At 39.3% G+C, this 23,745-nt stretch overlaps 1 protein-coding gene across 1 annotated transcript in view; it reads right to left on the bottom strand.

The window, feature by feature from the left end:
- MIB1 (MIB E3 ubiquitin protein ligase 1) overlaps positions 1 to 23,745 on the bottom strand; it is a 130,206-nt gene that overhangs the window by 14,002 nt on the left and 92,459 nt on the right. The window contains exons 12-14 of the mRNA XM_088469617.1: positions 22,375 to 22,526; positions 4,252 to 4,384; positions 1,522 to 1,608 (exon numbers count right to left, since the gene is read on the bottom strand). Of these exons, the coding sequence (XP_088325743.1) occupies positions 1,522 to 1,608; positions 4,252 to 4,384; positions 22,375 to 22,526 (372 nt within the window). The remainder of the gene's footprint in view (positions 1 to 1,521; positions 1,609 to 4,251; positions 4,385 to 22,374; positions 22,527 to 23,745) is intronic.

Below are 23,745 nucleotides of genomic sequence, written 5' to 3' on the forward strand. Positions count from 1 at the left end.
CTTGGGCCATTATATGCGCTTCAGGCGACCAGACAGTTTCACAGAGCGAAAGCAAAATTTAGGATTTTAGTATAATATACCCAATTCTTCCAGAACAAAAACTTTTACTTGGAGTTCATAATAAGGACAGTATCGTCACACTAATAAGAGTAATTATACAAATCTGCATAAAACAATGTATTACTGCTGTTATTTCATGAGTAAAAGCTATGGGGAAGAAGTGGAGATGTTGCCCATAGTAAACAATCAGATTCTACTTATCAATTATCTAGCACCTTCTAGAAAATAGCTAAAATCTAATTAGTTGCTATGGGCAACATCTTCACATCTAAAAACCCACACTTTAGTAAATACCTCTAACAGTGACCACACACAAGCCAATTCTGCCTCTCGCCTCAAGGCTTGAGTAACAGGATCATTATTCAATTTCACACACAGCCATTGCATACCTATTGGTACGGTGAGAAGATAAGTGCACAGAACATGACAGCAATTATCTTCCAAACAAACATTTTCTGCCATGCCTGTCCAAATTTGATCTCCATATACTACTTAATAGTTGATTTTGGCTTTGCATATAATTGGCACATTCTGTTATCAATGCTGCAGCTAGACTTATCTTCCTCTCCCACCGTTCCACTTCTGCTGCTCCCCTCTGCCAAAACCTTCACTGGCTCCCATTCCCCTACAGAATCCTCTTCAAACTCCTCACCTTCACATACAAGACCCTCTCTAACTCTACTGCTCCCTACATATCAAACCTCATCTCCTTGCACACTCCCTCCCGCTCACTCCGGTCAATGACTGTTACCTCTCCTCCACCCTGGTTACTTCATCTCATGCTCATGTCCAAGATTTTGCCCGTGCAGCACCCCTCCACTGGAATGAGCTTCCTCGCTCGATCATGCTCTCCCCGACCTTGCAGAGCTTCAAACGTGCACTGAAAACCCACCTGTTCACCAAAGTATACCCTTCCGCCACATAACCATGTTACCAGGTCTCTGCCTCTTCCGCCATCTCTACCTTACTTCCTGCACTCAGGTCCCCCTCTATACACTCATGCCATCTGTCTGTCTCCCCTCTCCCCTAGATTGTTAGCTCCTAGGAGCAGGGTCCTCCTCCCCACTGTCTCTCAGCCTTCTTCTCTAGCACTTCTATGACTTCACCTTCTCAGAATTCACCTTCAGAGCTGTATTGTGTATGGAGAATTGTGTTGCTAATTGTTACTTGTGTTCTGTTTATATCTTGGTTACTGTATTGTAATGTAATGTAATGTTCTGTGTACCCTTTACGGTATGTACAACGCTGAGGACCACTTGCGGGCCCTATAAATAAAATTCCATAATAATAATAATAATAATAATATTTAGGGTTTAAATCAACTGTAAATTAATTTGGAATTGATCAATAGTTTGCACTCATAGCTACCTTGTTTTTAGATTTTACAGTGATTTAAAAAGGTGAAGTGGGGTTGACCATTTAAAATGTGACCTTTAAAACAAAAAAGTTACAACTTCTTACCCTGACAATCTGTGTGTGCTGCCGTTCAACAGCCAGATGAAGAGCAGTTTGCTGATTTACATTTTGGATGTCCAGGTTTGCATTGCCCTGTAAGGGGGAACAAAGCAATACAGTGTTAGAGTGGCAATGAACAGACCTCCTCCGCATAAATCAGCACTCTCACCTCTACTTGCTTATTAGACCCGTTTTATCGCTGACCATGATGGCATGCATCACATACAATCATTTCACATCTCCGATTTACTGTACCGAGTTATGTGGGTTAGTATTGTATAACACAGGCCATCAATGGTGCTCTTAAAACTTAACAAGGCTTTTTTTTTTTTTTTATAGTGACACCAGAAACACAAATGTCACTTAAAACTTTGTTTATAGTGACATTATTAGATTAAATGGACTAATAATTATAGTATCACTCACCTCTATTTAACCCTTAGTGCAAATGACCTCTATAAATATGACGCTTTGCAGTGCCACCTAACAGCAGGACATTTACAACATCAAGCTAAAGATAGCTGCAGCTGTGTGCACTCTTGTTCCTGTACCCGCACTGTGACAGGAACATTATCACAGAGCTCCTGGTTCCTCCCATAACATGCAAAACACATTAAAAGACATTAGCACAATTCCACTTTATAAAAGTATGCTATTTTTTTTGGTAACAGGTTGCTTCCTCTTTGATATCACTATGCAACACCATTTACAAATGAATACATATATAATTACATACATAGTACTCCTGAATCCCAAGCAGGACTTAATGCACAGATCCAAGCTGAAATGCAAGGAAATAGAAGTACAATATTAAATCTAATTTAACAAGTATCTTTCAATGCAGATAATAGGGACAGGATTTATGGTGCGTACACAGGTAGCGATCTGCCAGCGATACGATATCGCTGGCAGATTGTTATGCACCCTCCCTGGTATGCTGGATGACCAATATTGATCATCCAGCACACCACCAACTTACCGCCGACTATAGCGATCCGTGATCGCGGGTCCCTATAGTAACTTGTTCAAAATCGAGCAAGTTGACCGGCATGCACGCCCAATGGACGATATCGCTATCAATCATACGTGGCCGCGCATCGCTGGTCGAAGGTAAGTTGGTAGGAACCATTTAAAAGAACGATTTGAAAGGTAACGATATCGTTCAAATCGTCCTTTTAAATCGCTACGTGTGTACGCACCATTAGAGTATATGGTGATTTAAGAGTACACCAACCTTTAAAGATGCCTGTGTCTAGCACTATAGAATGTGTGTGCTAAACCTATTTTAAGGTTATCCTTTTGCACAGGCTATAAACAAACTTAAGGACACAACTAGCAGGTATATCTGCAGATCCAGTGATCTGCAGATATATCTAAAGATGATGGTCCTTCATATACACTAAACGACCCCCTCCCCGTGGCTGTCGCTGCATGTTTAATGTGCAGCACAGTCAACGCGATATGTCTGGAGCCCGTCGCTGGTACACACTGGCCGACGGGCTTCAGATATATTGGCCAATCAATTGATTGGCCAATATATCTGCCAGTGTGTACCCAGCATTAGGCTCATACTCACTGATATCAATTATGTGCATTACACTAGCATTTCTTTATGCTAGTACAACACACCAAAGACCATATACCCAATTGTGATGCTGCCTGCTCCTTTAAAGTGCTTGGCACAAATGACCACTCAAACTACTTGTTGTTTGAACTTTGTTTTTAAATGCAAATTCTAATACAGGGACATCAGAAAATATGTTTGCCCCTCCTTTATCTGTTCTCTGATACTCCCCTACCCCATTGCTTCATAAACGGTCTATTACGAAAGGTGCACAAATACAAACGCCACAATACTGAATTGTTATATTGGGTCAAGTCCCAAGCTATTGTATTGTGAAAGGATTTTCATGGCCAACAGGAGAGATCTGGGAGGAGATCAATGGACTCACAATCAAGAAAGCAAATAAAGGAACTGTACTAACCTCTCAAACAGGCTTGAGAGCACTATCAGAGAAAAGCAGTAACATAGTAAAAACCAATAACAAAAATATATTTATACATTTCTCCCAAAATATTTACATTTAATGAAAATATAAAACTGGGTTAGCACTGTATTTCAACATACCGATTTTTTTTTTTCTTTTTTAACCTTAAGCTGGGTACACACTATACAATGTATTAGACAATAAATCATCCTGACGCGGATCGCAATCATATATCGTACACATCGTTCTGGACGGTTCTTCATTACATCATCCCATCTGCTGTGCTGCACTCAAATGGGATGAAGACTGACCGATATGGTACAGTCTTCGCGCCACAAGCATGCGCAGGCATCGCGCTACGTCTCACGGTACGCTATGGCACATCTCTGATCGTGGGGGTGAGTCTCCCATTCATTCCTATGGAGACGCAAATGAGAGTCTCCGATCGCGGGAGTCCACCTCGCGCCATGCATGCCGCGAGACGCTGCACTACGGTCAAGGATGCAGCTGGGCATATATGTACATGTAACAATACATTGCGCCATAGTATGCCGGATCGTGCAGTGTGCATGGCGCGCTCGATCCATCGTCGCAGCATCGTTCAGTTGTTTACCCAGCTTTATTTCTGGAAATATTCACAAAAAGTAGTGGAAGGACATGGTAGAAGTGAGTAAGGAGCCTTGTAAACTATTAGAGGCTGCAGAGCATGAGATACTGCATACTGGATATACCATATCTGCATACATACCTGATGAACTAGCAACTCCGCTACTTCAACATGATTATTGAGTGCTGCTAGGTGCAATGCAGTGTATCCATCATCTTTCTTCTCATCAACAATCCATGGCCGTGGTAACTTTGAAAGCAAGACGCGCATAGCACTAATAAAATAAGAAAATCTAAGTATGAGAATTGTTTCTTGCAAATAGACAGACAATAGTATACAAAGAAAATGGCAATGGCCAGCAGAGGCCTAACTGGAAACAGATAGTAAGTAACAAACATCAAGATTGGGCCATGTGTGGCCAGCTGAACACACTATTCATAATGAGACTGCTCTTTGGAGATTCACACCTGTTTTTTGAACCACTATATGAGGTTTTTTTCCAATGTCACTAACAAAAAAAAAAAGTGTATGGATGAAAATAACACAACAGAACAATTGTTTTGTCTTCTGAAAAGGTTACGTCAATAGTGATGAAATTTAAAATGATCCTGCTAACAGGGGGAGGAATGTGTTACCATTTGCTGAGGTGTCATGGGGAAATAATCTTATTAACGTCAGGGGCCTGTTACCTCACCTCTCACCATGTTGAGGGGGTTTCGTTTGATTTATTTTCTATGAAACTTTATTTATCAATACAATACAGACACAACACATACATATAAACCAGGTCATGCTCTTTGTATACAGATCAGCAACCAGGTCAAGGTGACATTAGTGTATTATAATAATAACATGCGGTACACATTGCATCCTGTATACCATTCAGCACACAGACAGGCTTGTTGTAAAAGTGTACTTATAGAAAATGACAGATGTTCGGGGTGAGGGATCTTACTGCCAAAGTATGCATGTTTTGTGTCATGAAAAAGGTGTTGCCTGAAAGCTCTATTTATAGACCCCACTTTGCTCCCCCCTTAGCCTACACTAATGAGTCTGGGACAAATATACACACGCTAGCTCACCCATGGGCATTCACCCCTTATTTGTTAGTGTGTTGTAAGTAAGCAACCACTTCCAGGCCCCTTCTTGTAGTAGAAATGTCATTCTTTAGTATGAGGCGTCAAATACAGCTAAACGCTGCTTATGTTAGTGGCAAAATACCAAATTCTGAGTTCAAGTAAATAGGTGGAAACATGTCAATTGAATTGCACTTAAGGCAGAGTTATTCAACTTATTGAAAATAGTCATTGTAGATAGCATCACTTTGAAAAATAAACTTTTTTTTTAAATGATATGGGCTCCTGGGGTAGAACAAGACCACTTAGCTTACACTACCAGCTGATGCTTTTGTTCAAGATTTATAGCATAGAAAAAAAAAAAAAAAGCTTTCTACAGATTTTCATGATAGTTTGGATACTTTCTGGCACTGTGTTACTGCCGAGTCTATCTGTAATGTTTAGTGACATCCTGATAAAGCAAACGTAGCTGGCCACAGACAGTGCAATACGGTTGGCAATTTATTTCCACCAAAGAGGGCTTTGTCCACACAGTCAATTCAAATTCTCTATGTAAATAATTCCATTCAATATATTTGTTGTTGAATAATTACAGAAAGAGTGAAAACAACCTATATTATGCAACTGTTTCTACTTTCTCCTAAGCAGTGTTAAAACCTCCAATGTGACAGGTTGATTTTGGCAAAAGAAAAATGTTACATTGATAAAATGAACAATGAAAAAGGAGAGTGTATGTATATATATATATATATATGAATATGAGAGAGAGAGAGAGATATATATATATATATATATATATATCAGTTAATGATTGATGAGAGAAACCCCATTGTGGAAATGGACCAGGCAGATTTAACATACAAGTGCTACTACGGTAATATCCTATAATTGAACAAACAGAATACGAATTGTGACATGTATAAGCAACAGATTTGTCATGAAGCTTAATAGGATTGCAGCTGGAAAGCATTAATATTCAACGCATGTCCTACTTGCCTGAAATAAAAAAAAAATGGTCACACAATTTGTTGCAGCAGCAGAGAGTGGTTTCATATCTGTGCAGACTTTTTTTCTGCAAAATGTCTAAGTATAGTGGCAGCCACAAGCGGCTGTAGGAGCAACAGCACACGTTTAGTAATAATATGGGAATTTAAGTGGAAACATGAGAGACCGCTTTATTTGGCAGTGCTAAAAATAACTGAACAAATGGCAAAGCAGTGTAGGGGCTCGGCAGGATGAACAATCAATAAGCAGAAAGCAAGATAGTAGCTCCCAGAGCTCTTGGATCGACAATCGACAGCTGAGAGACTATTTTTTGCTATGGTTGACTAAATATGGTCAGGGAAGAGAGAGGCACTAGAGGGAACGTTTGCTAGGGATTGCATGTTTCAAATGCTTAGCTGCCTATAAAGCTCTAACAGTTTAGCTTGTGCCCTTTGAGTGGGGGATATGGCTCGACTCAATTATTGCAGGTGGGAGTCCTGACCTCGTGAACAGCTTCAATGACCCCAAGGAAGGAGAAGTAGCTTGCCACAAATGTGTTTGCAGTTCAATCTGGGGACTTCAACAAAAGAAAACTCCAACAAAGATGAATTGTTAAACAAGGATAGACCTACAACCAATGTATTTTGCCCTTCCCTTACATTTTTTTCTTCACCTGAGCATGGGAAAAGTTGACTAACCTCTTGACACTATTCAGTTTGGGGTCAAGGTAATGCACCCATGGCTTACATTCCTCAGCAATTAAGCAGGTGCCCTGCTGCCTTGTTTGCCAACTTAAGCTTGTTTTTACATTTTAAGTGACGAAGGAAGGTGAGTTTTTGTGTTTGCCTTCTGATTTCCATACTTTAACAGGATACTGAAAGGGCAATTACAGTGAATTAAAAATCGGGCCAGTGTTTATAGTCTGCTATAAACTATACAGAAATGACACTAAACAGATAAGCTTCCAATGTGCTTTAAATGAAAGTATTGCATGATATGCAGACCAAAATAGCAATGAAGGGGTTAAAAATACAGCTATAAATACATGTTTTGCGATTTACAACTGAATGATTCTTATACAAAGAAACTTGCGACTCCCAAAACACCTACCTGCATACATACCTAATCATGCAACTTACAGGACAATGCTGTACACAGATTTGCCCACAAACAGCAATCATCCTCAGTAATAAATTATAATCACAACATTAATTTGATAAACACTGATGGAATAAGTGAAACAAACTTATTAGTGGATAGAACGGTAAGGTGCGTGTCTGTAGAGCATGCAGCCTGTGTAGTTTGCTAACTATTTAAATCCTGACTGTGTATGCTGTAATAGTAATGCTGCAATGCTGTTTTTCCTTGTATTACTGTGCTATATCACCAGCTACTCTCTGATTTGCTCTCTATCAGCTGCATGCACTAGCTTTGTCAGGCTCTGCAGGAATTTTACTTTGGCTCATCTTTCCTTTTCTCGGGACACCTAACCCAATAGTGCTGCTAATTGCAAGAGTCTGCTGCAAATAAGAGACCTTTCTCTGAATTTCAAACACACTAATTCCATGATACACAGATGAAGTGGAGAGCTCACCAGCAGTGTGACATCATTCCGGTCATTTCAGTGCCTCTGAGATTACAGTATGCAAGTTGGGGGTTTAGGTGAGCATGGCCAGATACAACATATGCAGTCAGTAATATATGGAGGGGACTTCCAACTGGTATAAGGAGGCAGGTGAAGGTGAGTCACAAGTCTAAATTATTATGGCAAAAAATATTAGTGGTATAATTACTAAACAGTGGATTTTCAAAACCTTGGATTTTGCAGATTTTGTCTGCCAGATTTAAATGGGCACAAATATTTAATGCAAAACTAGTCAGATTTTGCTTTACTATTATTGCCATTTAAAATATGGCAGGCAAAATCGGCTAAACTCGTGTGATTTGAAAATCCCTTGCTTAGTAACTATACCCCTTAGTCTTGAATTAGCTGCTGCATGTGAGGTTTTGGCCTGATGTTGATATGCCCATATTGCTTACTACAGTACTGTGTTTAGACAGTGTATAATGATTTGTAATTACTCATACATTTAACACAAGTATGCTAAAATACCCTTGCAGGAGCAAAGTAATTTGCTGAGCAGTTATTTTTTAAATATATATTTTCTATCACGATTATGCATGTAATACCAATTTAATAACAGACACTTGCTGAATTCTAAAATGAATATGTAAATCTACGGAATCATTAGGTAACAAGGTAGTTCATACAAATGCATTCTATTGTAGGCCTTTCTTACACAGCAATGCAGTACTGCTAGGCCACACGTAACACACTATGTGCTAGATATGCTGTTTATTTTGTGTAGTAGAAAAGTTTTGTTTCCTTGCAGCTTCCTTTGGCGACCTGCCTGTTTAGAGTACATACTTCTTTATGTACCCATATGAACATACAATGCTATGGAATGTAAAGAAGTATGTATTTTCACCAGGTGCACACTGCTCTGGGAAGGAATGGGCCTCCTTGCACTGCAATACTTACTGTGATTATATCAAAGACAGGTAATATAGATTAAGAAATGTTTACATTTTTATTTATTCTGATGGTCTTTCATTTGTGTAAGTATGATCACACTGTTTCTTTTAAAATGTAAACTGTGTGTACTATGTGATGTACCACTATAATGTATCAACAGATTAAACTACACTGAGCTATTTTGACACACACACACATATATATATATATATATATACATACATACATACATACATACATACACACATTCTATTATAGAAGGAGATTACGTGTGTATTGTGTATGTTTGGGTTACATATATTGGACGAGGGACAATGGCTATAGGCAAAACATAATGCAGTTTTAATGTCCTAGCCAAATGTAATATGGCCTACTTTGGCTTCTATTTTTCTTTATTATGACATTCCTTAATGTAACATATCATAAAAATCTAAATATTTAAGGAACTAAGCTTGGAACAGCAATATATATGGTATGTTTACTAGTGAAGACAAATTAGACAAAAACAGTTTTCCATTTAGAAAATTACTCACACAGTCCTGCCCTGTTACAGGCCCATTTCAGCAGTCACAGAGCTAAACACAGTACAACAACAGTATTAAGACAACCAAAACTATAAATGGACACTATAAATGGACAATTTTATCAATGTATCAAAGCTTGATGAGAGATAAAATTGTGAGAGAAAAAGTATTAACCAATCAGCTCCTAACTGTCATTTTTCAAACACAGCCTATAAAATGTAAGTTAGAAGCTGATTGGTTGGTGATTTATATCTCACAATTTTATTTCTCATCAAGCTTTGATACATAGGCCCTAAGCACCTTTGAGGATATGCAGATGGGTACATCTGACAAACAATTATTTTGTTAAACTTCGTATTAAATAAATTATATCAGGTTTGCCTTAAAAGGGGGATAGACAATTTTACATTTCCCTGTAGAGGTTATTTTTTTAAATTAATAAAACAAAAAAACAGTATTGCAGACATTTTACCTCTGACTGAAACAATTCCATAGCAATAGTGTGATAAACAATTTATTAAAAAACAAAAAAGGCACAATTGGGGGTGTGAAAGGTTATAAAACATAAATGTGATATGAGAGACAGAGAGAGAGCGATGCATACAGAAGGGATGAATTAAAACATAAAAACAAGAAACAGATATTTATTCAGAAAATATAGTGACATAACAGATAGCCCTTAATACACGGTAAAATTAGAGCTTTTATTTAATGAACAAAAGCTGAAGGCGTATTGAGTCAATCAAGAATGTCAAATCCATCACTTAGATCAGCTGTTCCCTTTTAAACCCAGTACAGCCTGAACTCTGAGCATGTGCTGACACAGTCGTAACTCAAACGCCTGACTGACAAGGGGAACAGATGCTGACATTATCAAATGCTGCAGTGCTTTTTCCATGGCCTTTTCTTGCCCTGATATGGCAAATGCATGAATGTGAACTGCCATCCAAGAGCACACTTGAGCAGCTGGATCTGCAGAAGAGTTCACATATAACTGGTATAAATAGCCACCAGTTTAGTGCTGACTTTATTGCTCCATACACGGAGAGCCAGCACCTGCTAGGTTCCTATCAGCACATATACAGGCATACAGAATAGATTTGCAGTAACACCACAGAAACGTGTGTTATAAAAGCAGTGCCTGTAGCTGGATGCAAGTATGTTCAGGCAGAGTAATACTCAGTCCTGCTGAAAGTGGTATCTGACATAAAATGATAGCGATGTTGCAGTCTACACGATAAACAATATAGTAAGACTAATTTTGTCCTTCCAAAGATACACACAATAATAGAAGTTCATTGCTACACAAACCAATACAAATGTTTGCAGTAAAATAGCATAGTAAAGTTTTGTAGTACAGAATTTACTCTGCTGCATTCCCTGGCAAGATGTACATGATATTCTATAAATCACCGATACACACAAACATACAAAGAAACCATTCTGTCTTATTAAATAAAACACCAAGTATTTTGGCATACAAATAACTCTTAAAATTAGCATTACATTATTTTTAATATCAGATTTTATAAAAACACTAGTCTGTAATATTGTGTCTGAAATGTATAAATATATTGATCAGAAACGCACAATTTGCTTGCTTACTGTATGTATTACGGCATTTATGTAGGGTACAGTATGTGGGAGTGGTGTTGCAGGGTGTCTGGTTGTAGCATAGCAATTCATGCCTGTATTCTGCAGTGTGTATGTTTGCAGCAGTTTTCCTAGTAAAGTCAAGTGAGGCAGCTGCGATCATGAAACACGAGCTGCAGCCCATATATATCTCTCCATGTGCACCCATTGTCAGGTTTTTTCCGGTTGTGCCTTACTCCCACAGCACTGCAATGCTTTGCTAAAGCTGGTAAAATGGAACCAAATCACCTCTTCAATGGATTTGGTCCCCTTCAACCAGCTGTAGGATTGCATTGAGGACTACACCTACCAGGACAAGTTGGCAAAATACTGCAGTGAAACATTTTTGGATTTTTTTTTCCCTTTTAGAGGTTTATAACAAAGCACACCATGGTTTTTGGCTTGTTATAGGTAAATTATGCAATAAAATCATCTTGTTGTTTCATCAATGCCATGAAGTGGTCATTCTTCTTTGTAAGCATGCTTAATCACAATAAGAAGGATTTTGTATGTAACATAGTATATACTGACAGGAATGATATGATACTAATAACTAGGGTTGACATACCATCCCTCTATAGATCACCCAGGTTCTGGTGTAAAATGAGGTCACAGGATCCCTCATAGCTGCATCTTATCTGGTCCCAGCAACCAGCATAAAATCTGTGTAAATCGCGGGTGTCCCTTATTAAGATGGGATGACAACCTAAGCAGTAACTCTCTGAAAAGTTGATAAAATGTTGCAGTAAAATGAATAAAATCAATATCCTTTAATGGAATAAATATTACCCAGAACTGTAACCCTTGGTTTAAAAATATGATACTAGCTAATACAAGTCAACAACTTGTGTAACGGAGACCCGTGTTGCACACAACTACACTCATCTACACAAATGATTTGTTAAATTGGATAAAATTGCAAAATGTGCAATGTTTTCACAACAGTCTAATGTATTTTTATTGGTTTTCCATTAACCCCTTAGTTACATGATTGGATTAAACAAGCTTCTTCCCCTTTTTGGTTGATGGAAACAGCACTGCACAAACTGGTCAGGCACAATTTCCATGTCCATTGTGCTTGTTTAATCACTGGACACACAAACATTAATTTCTTCAAGGTCAGATGAAGCCGCCAGAGCTTAGCAATGCACTGTCTGTGCTGCTGTACATCTGTCTCTCTTGTTCACCAAGATAAGTTATACCGTCATTTATTTAAAAAAAATCAGTTCTATAAAAACACTTTATATGTAAACATACAACTTCAGAATCATCATTCAAGCACTTTCTGCAGCAGGGTTTCTACTCTGGGCTTTAAAAGAGCTGCTTCATAATATCAGCATTACAAAACACATCTATATCTACACATACACATGGCAGATAACTATGTTTCAAAGACTCCTACATTAACAACACCTACATTAAGGATAATATTATTACATTTATTTTGGATGCATATATTTCTTTTTTTCTCCCACAATAATTACTTTATTTCAAGCCCTCAAAGTGCATAGAAAATTAAAGTATTCCATCAGGATTTACCATTTAAATAATTTTACTGAAAACAATACATATTTTTAATTAATTAGAGAAATCTTAAATCACAGTTTAAATGTCCATTGGCGCTTGCCTCTCATGGAGAAAGACTCAGAGAACTGGAATAATGAGACAAGTTTTCTGCTTCTAAGCGTTGTGTGTTTTTGTAAACGGATACACACTTTTAGGGGTATTCAATATGGGAGCGAAAACATCGTTTTTGCGTTAATATCGCACTTATGACGTCATTATCGCAGGTTTCAGTTTTACACCGTATTCAATTTCAAAGACTTTTCGCAGGTTCCAAAAGTCTTTGATAATAAACGGGGATAACTTTTCACCATTGAATAGGTGTCGAAAAAAAGTGCAGAATTGGGGTTTAGGGGTGCAGACTTAAAAAAAAAAATAGCCTGCACCCCTGGGAATGACATTTAAAAAAGAACTGTGTCAAAAAAAGTTTTAAAAAAAAAATAGGGACACCCCAAAAAATTAATTAAAAAATTGGGTTGAAAAAATGGGAAAAAATTGTTTAACAATAGGGAAATAGGTTCAGGGCTATTCTGCAAGTATGCGGCAGATGTTTTCTAGAAAAGATTATTAGCGGCAGGTGCACAATTGCAGAATTTTTAAAAACTTACTTTAGGGACATCAAAATATGCTAGTACCCATTTCCATGTACCCCAAATTTGATGGGACCACTTAAAAAAACGAAAAAAATAACCTAAGTGCTCTTCTGCAACACTTCTTCAATGTCGGGAAAAAACACCTGCTGCGGCTATTTAAATCCCCGACTTTCATTTAAAGGCTAAAACGGGGGTACCCATAGTGATACCCCATGTTTTTACAACTTTAGGGGGGTCCTACAATGTTTTTAAGGAAAAATTTATAACTTTACGCAAATCCAACTTCGCAGGCTCCCGTTTTCGTTAATTTCATATTGAATACGTGGATAAGCGGGGGCGCGCCCGATACTTTAACGCAGGTAAAAGCTCCGATATGAAACGTAAACTTCGACAGCGAAGTTTACGTTTCATATTGAATACCCCTCTTTGTGTTAAATACAAGGTGTAACATAAACCACACACAGAACATTCAGCACATCTTTAGAAAAAGAAAAGTATCTAAAGCGGCTGTCTCACACATTATAGCACAAATTCAATTGACTGTCAAAGTAATGTAACTGAGAGGGCTATAGCAATCAGTAACATAATGACTTCTGTTCCAGAGCACACACCAAGATAGACAAAAGTGTAAAAATATGTAGAGAAAAGGTCATTTACTCTCTGCTTGTTTTCACTAGATAGAACTATTAGACACAACTAAGCTATAACCACATACAATATCAACTCTTTACTGAGTTTATAATACACAAAAATAAATGATACAACAAAACGAGCAAGTGAGCGATGTATAGAGCAAGTGGAAACAATAAGAGAACACTAGGGTGCCTATGCATTAATAATCGCGATTAGCAACACTATCGCAGCGGACGATTTCATTTTGAATGAAAATAACCCCGCTATGTACTAAACTGAACCCACATGGACAGCAGTAGCGACAACTGCTGTCCCTGCAAGTTACATCAGCAGCATTTTGGTGGAGTTTTTCATCTTTGTGAAAGACTCCTCCAGGGGCACATGCACACAGTATCATTTGCTGGAGTACATAGGGTCAGATCATAGTCCCCATAAATACTAAAGGGGACTGCAAATTGCAGCGCTAACTAGCTTTCTGCGGAAGATTTCTGTGAGATCACCTGCATTAGGCTAACAGCAAGAAACCATAAAATTATGCAGAAACTGCAGTTTCTACATAATTTTAAGAAAAAAAAAGATAAATACGCCCCCAGATGAGTAAAAATCAAATAAAAACCTAATTATACAATTAAATATTTTTAAGCTAGAATATAACATCAGAATCCTTTTATCTTCCTTCCCTAATTAAAGCTCAGGATTTGCTTAGGCCCGCAATGCACCGTTCCATTTAATAAACTAAAGCTGCAACCAAATGGAAATGTGTTCTGAGAAACATTTCAGTATGCTAGTGGCATTTTATCAAACACATGCTGGAAGTTCAAAAAATCTGTATTGTAAAATATAGAATACTAGGGTATAAAGAATGAATACATTCCCTAAATAAGTCATATGGGATTTCCTGAAACACTGGGACTAATGAACCCTGCATGGTGAAGAGAAGCCGTTTCTGTAACTAGAAATGTAATCACAGACAAAAAATATTTCCTTTGTAAAAAGCTATTAAGTTTGTATGCAGTCTGCATGGAAATAGGAAGTTCAGTCACACCTGCCAATCACCTGGTCATGGGGTAGGTAATCTGTTGAGGCAGGGACAGATATCTTTCCCACAAAGCGCTACATACACTACCCCACTGGGCTTTTGCTAAAGGTAATTACTACTCTCAATATAACATGCAGAAGTGCTCATCTTCATCCAAGATCCACATTACTATTACCCCTTTTACACCAAACAAATAACCCGGGTTATTACCAGGTCGATCCGGGTTGTGTGAACGGCTGCCAAAAAAATAACCCAGGTCGATTTACCAGGCAATCTTACTCTGGTTGAGAGCAGGGTTGAAAACGGGTTGTTCCCGGGTCATGAGGCAGTGTAAACGGGTGCTACCCTGCTTATTTGACCTGGCTAGCTCTGAATGATGCTGATTGGAGCTTCTGGGGCCCTGGCAGATGATGTAATTTGTCAGTGCCCTGCAGAGAGAGACACACATGAAGCCATCGCTTGCCTGCCTAACCTCCTGCACCACAGCAGCCTGAGCAGCAGCCACAAAAGCAGGCAGGCACACAGCCTGCCACAGCCAGAACTGCAGCTTGCACCACAGCCTGACCAGCAGCCACAAACGCAGGCTGATACACAGCCTTCCTCAGCCAGGACAGCAACCTGACCAGCAGCCACAAACGCAGGCTGATACACAGCCTTCCTCAGCCAGGACAGCAAACTGTAGCAATGCTGTAATCAGTCCCCACCCCTCTCTTTTGCTGCCTTTTAGTGACCATCTTTGTCAGACCTTAAAACAGACCATTTTTAATGACTTCTATAGAGAAAAGCAGGGATTACCCGGCTTCAGTGTAAACGGGGCAAACCCAGGAATAACCCGGGTCGAGTTACAGTGTAAACGGGGTCTGAAGCAGAGTTCAACCCGGGATTAACCAGTGTTCAAATTCCAGGGTCGGACCCGGGATTTTGGTGTAAAAGGGGTATATGTCTATAATTAGCTGCAAGCTTACACATTACAAAAGAATTAACATACACAAAAGACATATGAACATTAAAAATTAGCACACCCCTAGCACCATGCTTTGGAAGGACTGCCCTTTCCTCCACTTTCCATGAGTTATCAACGCACCCCAACAGTCCAGGTTTTAAGAAAATCCATAGTTGAGCACAGATGATTAAATAAAAGACTAAAGGTGCGTACACACTTGCCGTTATTTTGAACGACTGAATGATATCTTTATCGTTCAGTGGTTCACTATATCGGCCAGTGTGTACGCTAGAACCATGAACGATAAGGACGAACGATGCACGCTCCCGCAGGTTGTTGGTCATTGTCGTTGATCGCCCGAACATGCAGGCCAACCTGGCGATATTGTCAGGCTGTTGCATGTTCGGGGATGAGGGAGGGTGTCCGGCACTGAATGACATCGTTCATGATATCGTTCAGTGTGTGCTCTCATTGTCGGTAATGACATTGAGCACACCCCTGCTGGGAACACACTAGAAGATATCGCTCATGGAGCGAAACATCTAGTGTGTATGCACCTTAAGGTACTAATTAAGCCACCTATGCTCAAACATGGATATCCTTAAAAGCTGGATGACTTGAGGGAAGAGTTTGAGAGGAAAACAAACCCCATTTATTGTACTGTTTATAGCACATTTAAGTAATTTTAAATAATGATTTAATAATTTGTTTGCTTCCATAAGGCCTTTAAAGCTAATATTTTGTCCAATACAAAACACCAATTTGAATGCATGCCATATTGAGAAGAAAAGGCCAGGATATGGGGTGTGAGGGGTTGACTTGTAAAGTCACATATAACTGTAAAGCTTTGGTTTAACAGACAAAATAATTTAGAGATAAAATAAGTGTACAAGCAACGAAAAATAAAATGTATTTTTTCTTACCTCGACAGCCTGTTTAATACTACAAAATCAGTTTATATATGTATACACACACACAGATCTATACACAAAATAAGTAATCTTTTTAATATAAGAGAAAGTACAATAAACACACACTACATAAGAAAATGCACATAACCACTTTCCTTCAAAAAACAAATTCAGCGTTGTAGACTAAGGTCTCAATTCAAGGCAGAAGAGTTGCTGTTGCCGGCAATGGCAGCGAAACTTGCCCCGGACATATGGACTGTTGTACACAGCCCTATGGGCCTGTGAACAAACATCCATGAGTCCCAAGGTACCATAAGTGCAACATATAGAGACGCACTTAAGCAGAGTACACACTAGACGATATATTGGACAATTTGTTATTTTAAAATGAATCAGAACAACAAACCGTCCACATCGTCCAGTGTGTATGCACTATTGAGCGCTCCAGGCCAATCTGAAGATCTGACGACCGACACCAGGATTCTGGATGCAGCGGGGGAACAACTTATCGGGCAGTTGTACAGCAGATCATGCAGTGTGTACGGACCGCCCGATAGATATATCATCTCGTCGCGTCTGCCGTCGCTGGGAACACAAATAGTCTAGTGCAGTGGTTCTCAAACTCGGTCCTCAGGACCCCACACAGTTCACGTTTTCCAGGTGACCAGCTGGTGCAAAGGTGTAGTCATTATTCACTGACACATTTTAAAAGATCCACAGGAGGAGCTAATTATTTCACTTGTGATTCTGTGAGGAGACCTGGAAACGTACTGTGTGGGGTCCTGAAGATCGAGTTTGAGAACCTGTGATCTAGTGTGTAACCAGCATTAGTCGCTTCTGACTGAATTGAGCCCATAGTGTCATTCACCAGGCAAAGTACACCTGTGTAATCAAATTGAAGACACTGTTTAAAGTGTCTGGGACAAAGTGACATGAAGTAACTTGACCAGGAACACAAGCGTCTGTCAAATGGGTGTCACCCAGAAAATCTCAGTGACATTAGATCATCACATCCTTCTGTTAACAGCTGCTCCATGTGCTTACAACACTTAATTTCCCCCCAGCTGGATAATATACCAGCCCAGCACATATCACCATATTGTATATGAGGAATGGACAAAGTACTACAGGAGGGAAAACAATTCTGTCTGTAATATTGACCAGAACAGTTTTCATATAAATGCACCACACAGACTAACAGACATTATTACACTGACAACAAAAAATCCTCCCATCCTTTTATATTACTTTGGTCATACATGTACTATGGAATGCCATTAAAGTGTCTCCGTACATGGGTAGTAGTGTTAAACATAAAAAAGAAATAAAAAAACATCAATAGCTGCCAATATTTTACACCAGCAAAAGTCATCTGGGGGTCTATGTACTGAGCCTTGAAGAGAGCTAAAGTGAATGGAGATAAAGTACCAACCAATCAGCTCCCAACTGTCACCTTACAGGCTGTGTTTGAAAAATGACAGTTAGGGGCTGACTGATTGGTACTTTCTCTCCAAGGCTTAGTACATAGACCCTCTGGTCCCAGGTGTATCATCTTATACAAAATTCTCATTAAGGATATCTGTGCCTGGCAGACATACGGTAAGTGCAATGTTTCATAAGCGCTCAACTTTGAGATGCGGATTATTTTGTTAGAGACATGTTTGTTCTGTATTTATGTGGAACCATAAACTGAAGGGTGGTAATGGTGACCCCTCTGACAAGTGTGCACAGTGAAGATTAGATTACGATGACAGATCTCTTCCACCGCTTGGCCAGCACACATTACCACTGGCTTGTGGTTATACAGAAAGATGCTGCTAGTACAAACCATTATACAATTCAGTGTTCTCCCCAAAAAATTTTTCCAGCAAGGTGGCATAAAGAAGCAGCCGGGTGGGGGCCTTCACAATAATAAAATGTTTTAAAACCTGACCTTATAATTTAAACTTGAAATAACATTTTATATATTAACTCTCCTCTTCTTATTAGAGGCCCAGTCATCTGATTATGAAAAAGCTGCAAATTCTGTAGAATGTGGTCCTTTTTATACAGCTCCCAAACTCTGTCCCACACTTGCAGGCTCCCAAAGTGCCGGGTCGTACACCCGCAAAAAACAGCCTGGGGAGAACACTGCAATTATTTTTGTACATTACATACCGCTTACTCCTACTACTCCATCATAATACTACCTATATTCCACTTTTATATTAACACCAGAGGCTGCTGCCAATTCTCCCTGCCAAATGCTCCTTCCCCAGCTACGCTAACCTGGTCAATGGTATTTTGCTCCAACAACCCAGATAAAGACTCATGCAGGGACACACACAATAGCCTGCTGTGCCCGTTCCACACACTGATCACAATTATCTTTCTCCCCCAAAAAGATCCCGGACATTGGCTTTACTAATCCTACTAAATCCAACCTTTAATACCCCCCATTGTGTTATGGCTTGCCATTCCCAATACCCACTGTTTGTGCAGTAACTTTGTATGTCCCCCAAATTATATAAGGGTACAAATTTTGTATAGCTTTCAAAAGGTGGAGGTGCATGTGCCAGACAACAATGGTGCATTATATGTATAGGTATATTTGGTAAGGCCGACTGTTACCTATAACATGTTTGTAAATATATGCTGTACTCTTTATTGCACTCCAGTTATAGCTATGTAACTATACTGCATACTTTTCTACCTATTTATCTATCTTATTTCTACATTATTGAATAATTTAATCCAGACTTTGGCGAACTGTGGAACTACCGGTGACAGCATGCATGCTAGGACTTGTAGTTCTGGAGCGTCAAAGATGACTCACCTATAATTTAAATGTACATGGTCTGTGTGAGTTGTTGTTTAACTACAGTGACAAGTGTATAGTAGTTGAGTTCTAAGTGACTACTACAGATGTGTCCTCATACACTACAGCTGCAATCGCGGCAAACAGCCCTTCTCATTGTGCCAGGTCCTGTGCGACTTGGCTTGTGCTGAGCGTCATTTTGTGCCATTAATGCGTCTAGGGGCATATTCAATTAGCCGTGAAAAGTCCCGACCTTTTCGCCTGCCGGACTTTCCGCCTACATTGCGTGTTTTTGGAGAAAACACTTTTTGTGCGTGCGGCCGTTTTCGCACTATTCAATTCCAAAAGAATGACACCTCCAAAAGATTCACTGAAATGGAGGATCACTATGGATACCGCCGAATAGCCCTGCTGAAGGTATTTGTGTGCTTAAATGACTCCATAGCTGCTATTTAGCATCTTTGCACAAGTGGTGAAGAATAGCATTCAGCAGTTTTTTTTGGGGAAAAATAAGTAGTCCCAGCAAATTTGGGGTACATGAAAATTAGTGCAAGCATGGTTAAAAATCGCTAAGAGGTTTTAAAAAAACATAAAAAACGCACCTTCAGCAAGCACGTGAAATCAAAAAAACACCTGGGATATACTTAGGGGACTCCCTGGAGTCTACTCGCTAGTTTTTAAGTTTGTCCCCCAACTTTGGACTTTTTCACCCCCAAAATGAAAGTACTTTTTTGGGGTGATCTAAAATATTTTTTAAACTTTTTTTGATGCAGTTTACCTTTGGGGGACTGTCCCAAGGCTGCAGGGGTGTTCCCGCACCTTTGCACCACAAACCCCCATTTCTGCATTTTTTTTCACCTGCATTCAGAGGCGAATCTTTTCCGCTGGTTACAAAGCGCAGATTTTTCGCACCTGGTAAAAAGTCTTTGGAATTGAATACGGGGATAAGTTTTCCCCTGGCGAAATGACGTCATCGGCGGGAACTTTCGCCAATAACTGCTTATCGCGGCTAATTGAATATGGCTCTTAGTCGCAATCGGATGTGACAAACCGCTTCACTCGATAGCATATGCAACATATCTGTGTGCGACTGAGTCTGAATCTGTATACGAAGTGCTATGAAGCAGAAGCTTTTTTTCACAGCAAGTTCCATTGTGCTTTGTATAGACTCAGACGGGCAAAAGAGAGGCTTAGTGCAAGCAGAGTCGCACATGACCTGGCTGTTCACTCATGCCAGGCATTTCATGCCGAATGGCTTACTGAGACTAGGTTTATGAGGACACATTTGTACAACTGTTTGAGCCTAAAGGGCCCCATAAACCTGAGCCGCGATTCACAATTCTGCCGCCGCTGGCCAAAACCGCCGATCCGCAGACATCATTGAAACTCAACATGTTAAAAATCTCAGACTCGACGATTCCAACCAATTTTGGGTTGGGATCGGGGAATCGACATTCTTCAACATTGGCAGAACAGGGAAATGCGCTATCCGTTGCATATGTATGGGTCCCTTTAGACTACGCCCTTGGTGGGTACAAAACCACACTAACTTTAAGCATATTTGTTTCATTGGGCCAAAATGGTCTTCATCAGGAATAGGAAACGCCGCTTTTACAGGAAAGCCGTACTTACTTGTCTTAAAGCTGCAACATTTCTATGTATGCTGTGCAAATGATGCAAATATATTCTTGTACATTAAATGGCATCACTTCCATTGGGGCAAACCAGGGAATAAAAAATAGTTGGTAAATATGGTGGAAAAGAAACTAAAATAAATAAATGTAGCCATTAATGTCAAAGACACTAAGGGGGAATTTAAATCTTCTGCAATGAGAAATGAGTCCGCTAGCATTGCAAGTTTTCCCTCGCACCCCTCAGAGGACACGCACATTCTATTTGCAGCCAGTAGGGCTAGAAGTAGAAATGTGGGAGTCCTGGATGAATTTAGGTGCTGCGAGTAGGGTGAATTGCCGTGTTGTTGCTGGAGTTTCTATGCTGTTCCAAAGGCAATTCGTCCCCTTCGCTCCTAACTGGACAGAACAAAGAGTAACAGTACAAATAAAAACAATAAACTGAACAGATGAAAAACTGCAGTTTTGGGAGATGATAAAAGCAGCTCATAAGAATGAATAACAAAAAAGTACTACTGTTAGGATTAAGAAATAAAAGATTGCCTGGAGGTGGCCAGCTCCAAATTTCACTTGTACTAAACAAAAGTAAAATTTACAGAGAATGAAGGTTAAAGAAGTTTAAATAATATTTGTAATTTTATCTTCACTGTGGTTGTTCTTCACTGTGGTTGTCAACCACTTCATTTTAAACTGTAAAGGAAAGCTAACATAACTTGCATTAGTCACGTTTACATTTTTTCCCCCCAATGAAAGCCAGACGTAGAAGAATGCAGTACTGCCTACAAGGATAACAGCTACATTGAGCAATCTTCCCTACGATAAATTCACCACTGCTGCTCACCAATTCATCTTGATTCACATCTCCAGGGCTGGGGTCCCAACCACGGTCCGCTAAGGCACACTAACAGTCCAGGTTTTAAGGATAGCCATACTTGAGCACAGGTGACTTAATTAGTACCTAAGTTATTTTGATTTAACTGTCTGTGCTCAAGCATGGATATCACTAAAACCAGAACTGTTAGTGTGCCTTCAATGCATCAACTCCATTTCTACCCCCCTCTGCAGGAACCCTACATTTGGATGTGCCACGATACAACAACTTATCAATAACCTGAACTCAGAAAACCTCCGTTAAACAGCAGCAAACCCCTAAATCGCAATATAACAAGCGCAGACAGTCTTCAAACCTAGCTCTATTTAGAACTCAATACTAATTAACCACAATAAATGCACCTAACTACAATGTTCTTCTCAACACAAAACCCACAATAGCTAATGAAGAATAACCATAAGAATCTAAAACACATTTAACATACTAAGAAACAGACAGTAAATCCTAAATAATGCAACTGAAGAACATTTAAATAAAACAGAATGCATGTTCAATTTGCAAGCACATTACCTGGGATTTCCTCGCAGCGCAGCATGATGAAGGGCATTAAATCCATTGTTGTTTGTAAAAGTGACGTCAGCTCCAGCTTCCAGCAACACAGCCAGGATGTCATCACGTTTTTTGCTTATTGCATCATGTAGGGGAGTATCACCTTCCGAATCCTGCAAAGGGAATGTCACCAGATTCATAAAATATAAGTGGCAAACTATTTATTTACAGCAGTCACCTCCCTCACCCCTCTCTATGCAGACTGTAAAGAAGGGCATACAATTCAGCGCAATGTACGCGGAGTGCCTATGGCAAAAGCACTCTGTGGCCAACATCTTCGATGATTATTTCTCACACCTCAGAGGCGCGTAGGAGAATAAGCAAAATCTGCCTACAGTAATAACTGGTAATATGCGTATTTGGTCATGTCCGGCAGCACATCGCGTTGAACTGAATTCAGCCTAACCATGTTTAAACTGAATAAGATTAAAACAAAGCTATTGTTACAGAAACTACACAAATAACACATTAAAGATAATAAACTTAAACAAACATAAAATGTCAAAAATAATCAAAACAAACCCAAGAATGTGATAACTATATACCTATCAATTACGTGAATGTATGTGGCATTTTTTCCCGGGTGATTAAAAGGTGCATTATAGCATTGAAAAAAAAAATCTACCATCTAATGTATATAATTAGATGACACATTCACATACTTTGTATTTTCCCGACTACAGATTCAGCATCTAATAACACATGACTATAATGAATGGTGGTATGTTCATATTAAGCTATACTGAAAGATATACACTCTTCTAACAATCCTAAATTGTTTATATTAGAGAGTTTTCATTGTGTGAATTAGGATTCTCTAAAACCTGCACCTTGACAAAGGCTTCTCTGCCACAGTACATGTACAAATAGTACTGGCACTTCCAATAATGGTTTATGTGAAAATAAGCCAGTACAAATGTTAGGAATGTAATCATTTACATATTTACCATACTTAAATGATAGTGAGCTGGTCAGAAGTAAGGCTTAGTATTAATCGTGAGTAACGGTTGAAGAAAGAGAATTGCTTTAGTGGTTTAAATGAGCAGGAAGCCACACATACCCCAAATCTGACCATTACGCCTCTCTGGGTTTCTTAGTAGCAGTATAAGCTGTATAGGGAGGGGGCTGCCAGTCTGGTCACCGTACATAGTCCATCAGTTGCATAGTATCACCAGCTGCCCTAGTCCATATGTTAAGCATAGAGTCCTGGCTGGGCATTGTTGACTACATTTTATTATTTGCTTCTTTGAGGATTCGCCAAAACATTAAGTATAACATGGCTCAGACCCACTCATCCAATCACACATCAGCAGTAGTATCCACTGTGCAAAC

The sequence above is a fragment of the Taudactylus pleione genome, unplaced genomic scaffold (assembly GCF_031769625.1).
Source record: "Taudactylus pleione unplaced genomic scaffold, aTauple2 ptg000093l, whole genome shotgun sequence".
In the NCBI taxonomy this organism is placed as follows: Eukaryota; Metazoa; Chordata; class Amphibia; order Anura; family Myobatrachidae; genus Taudactylus; species Taudactylus pleione.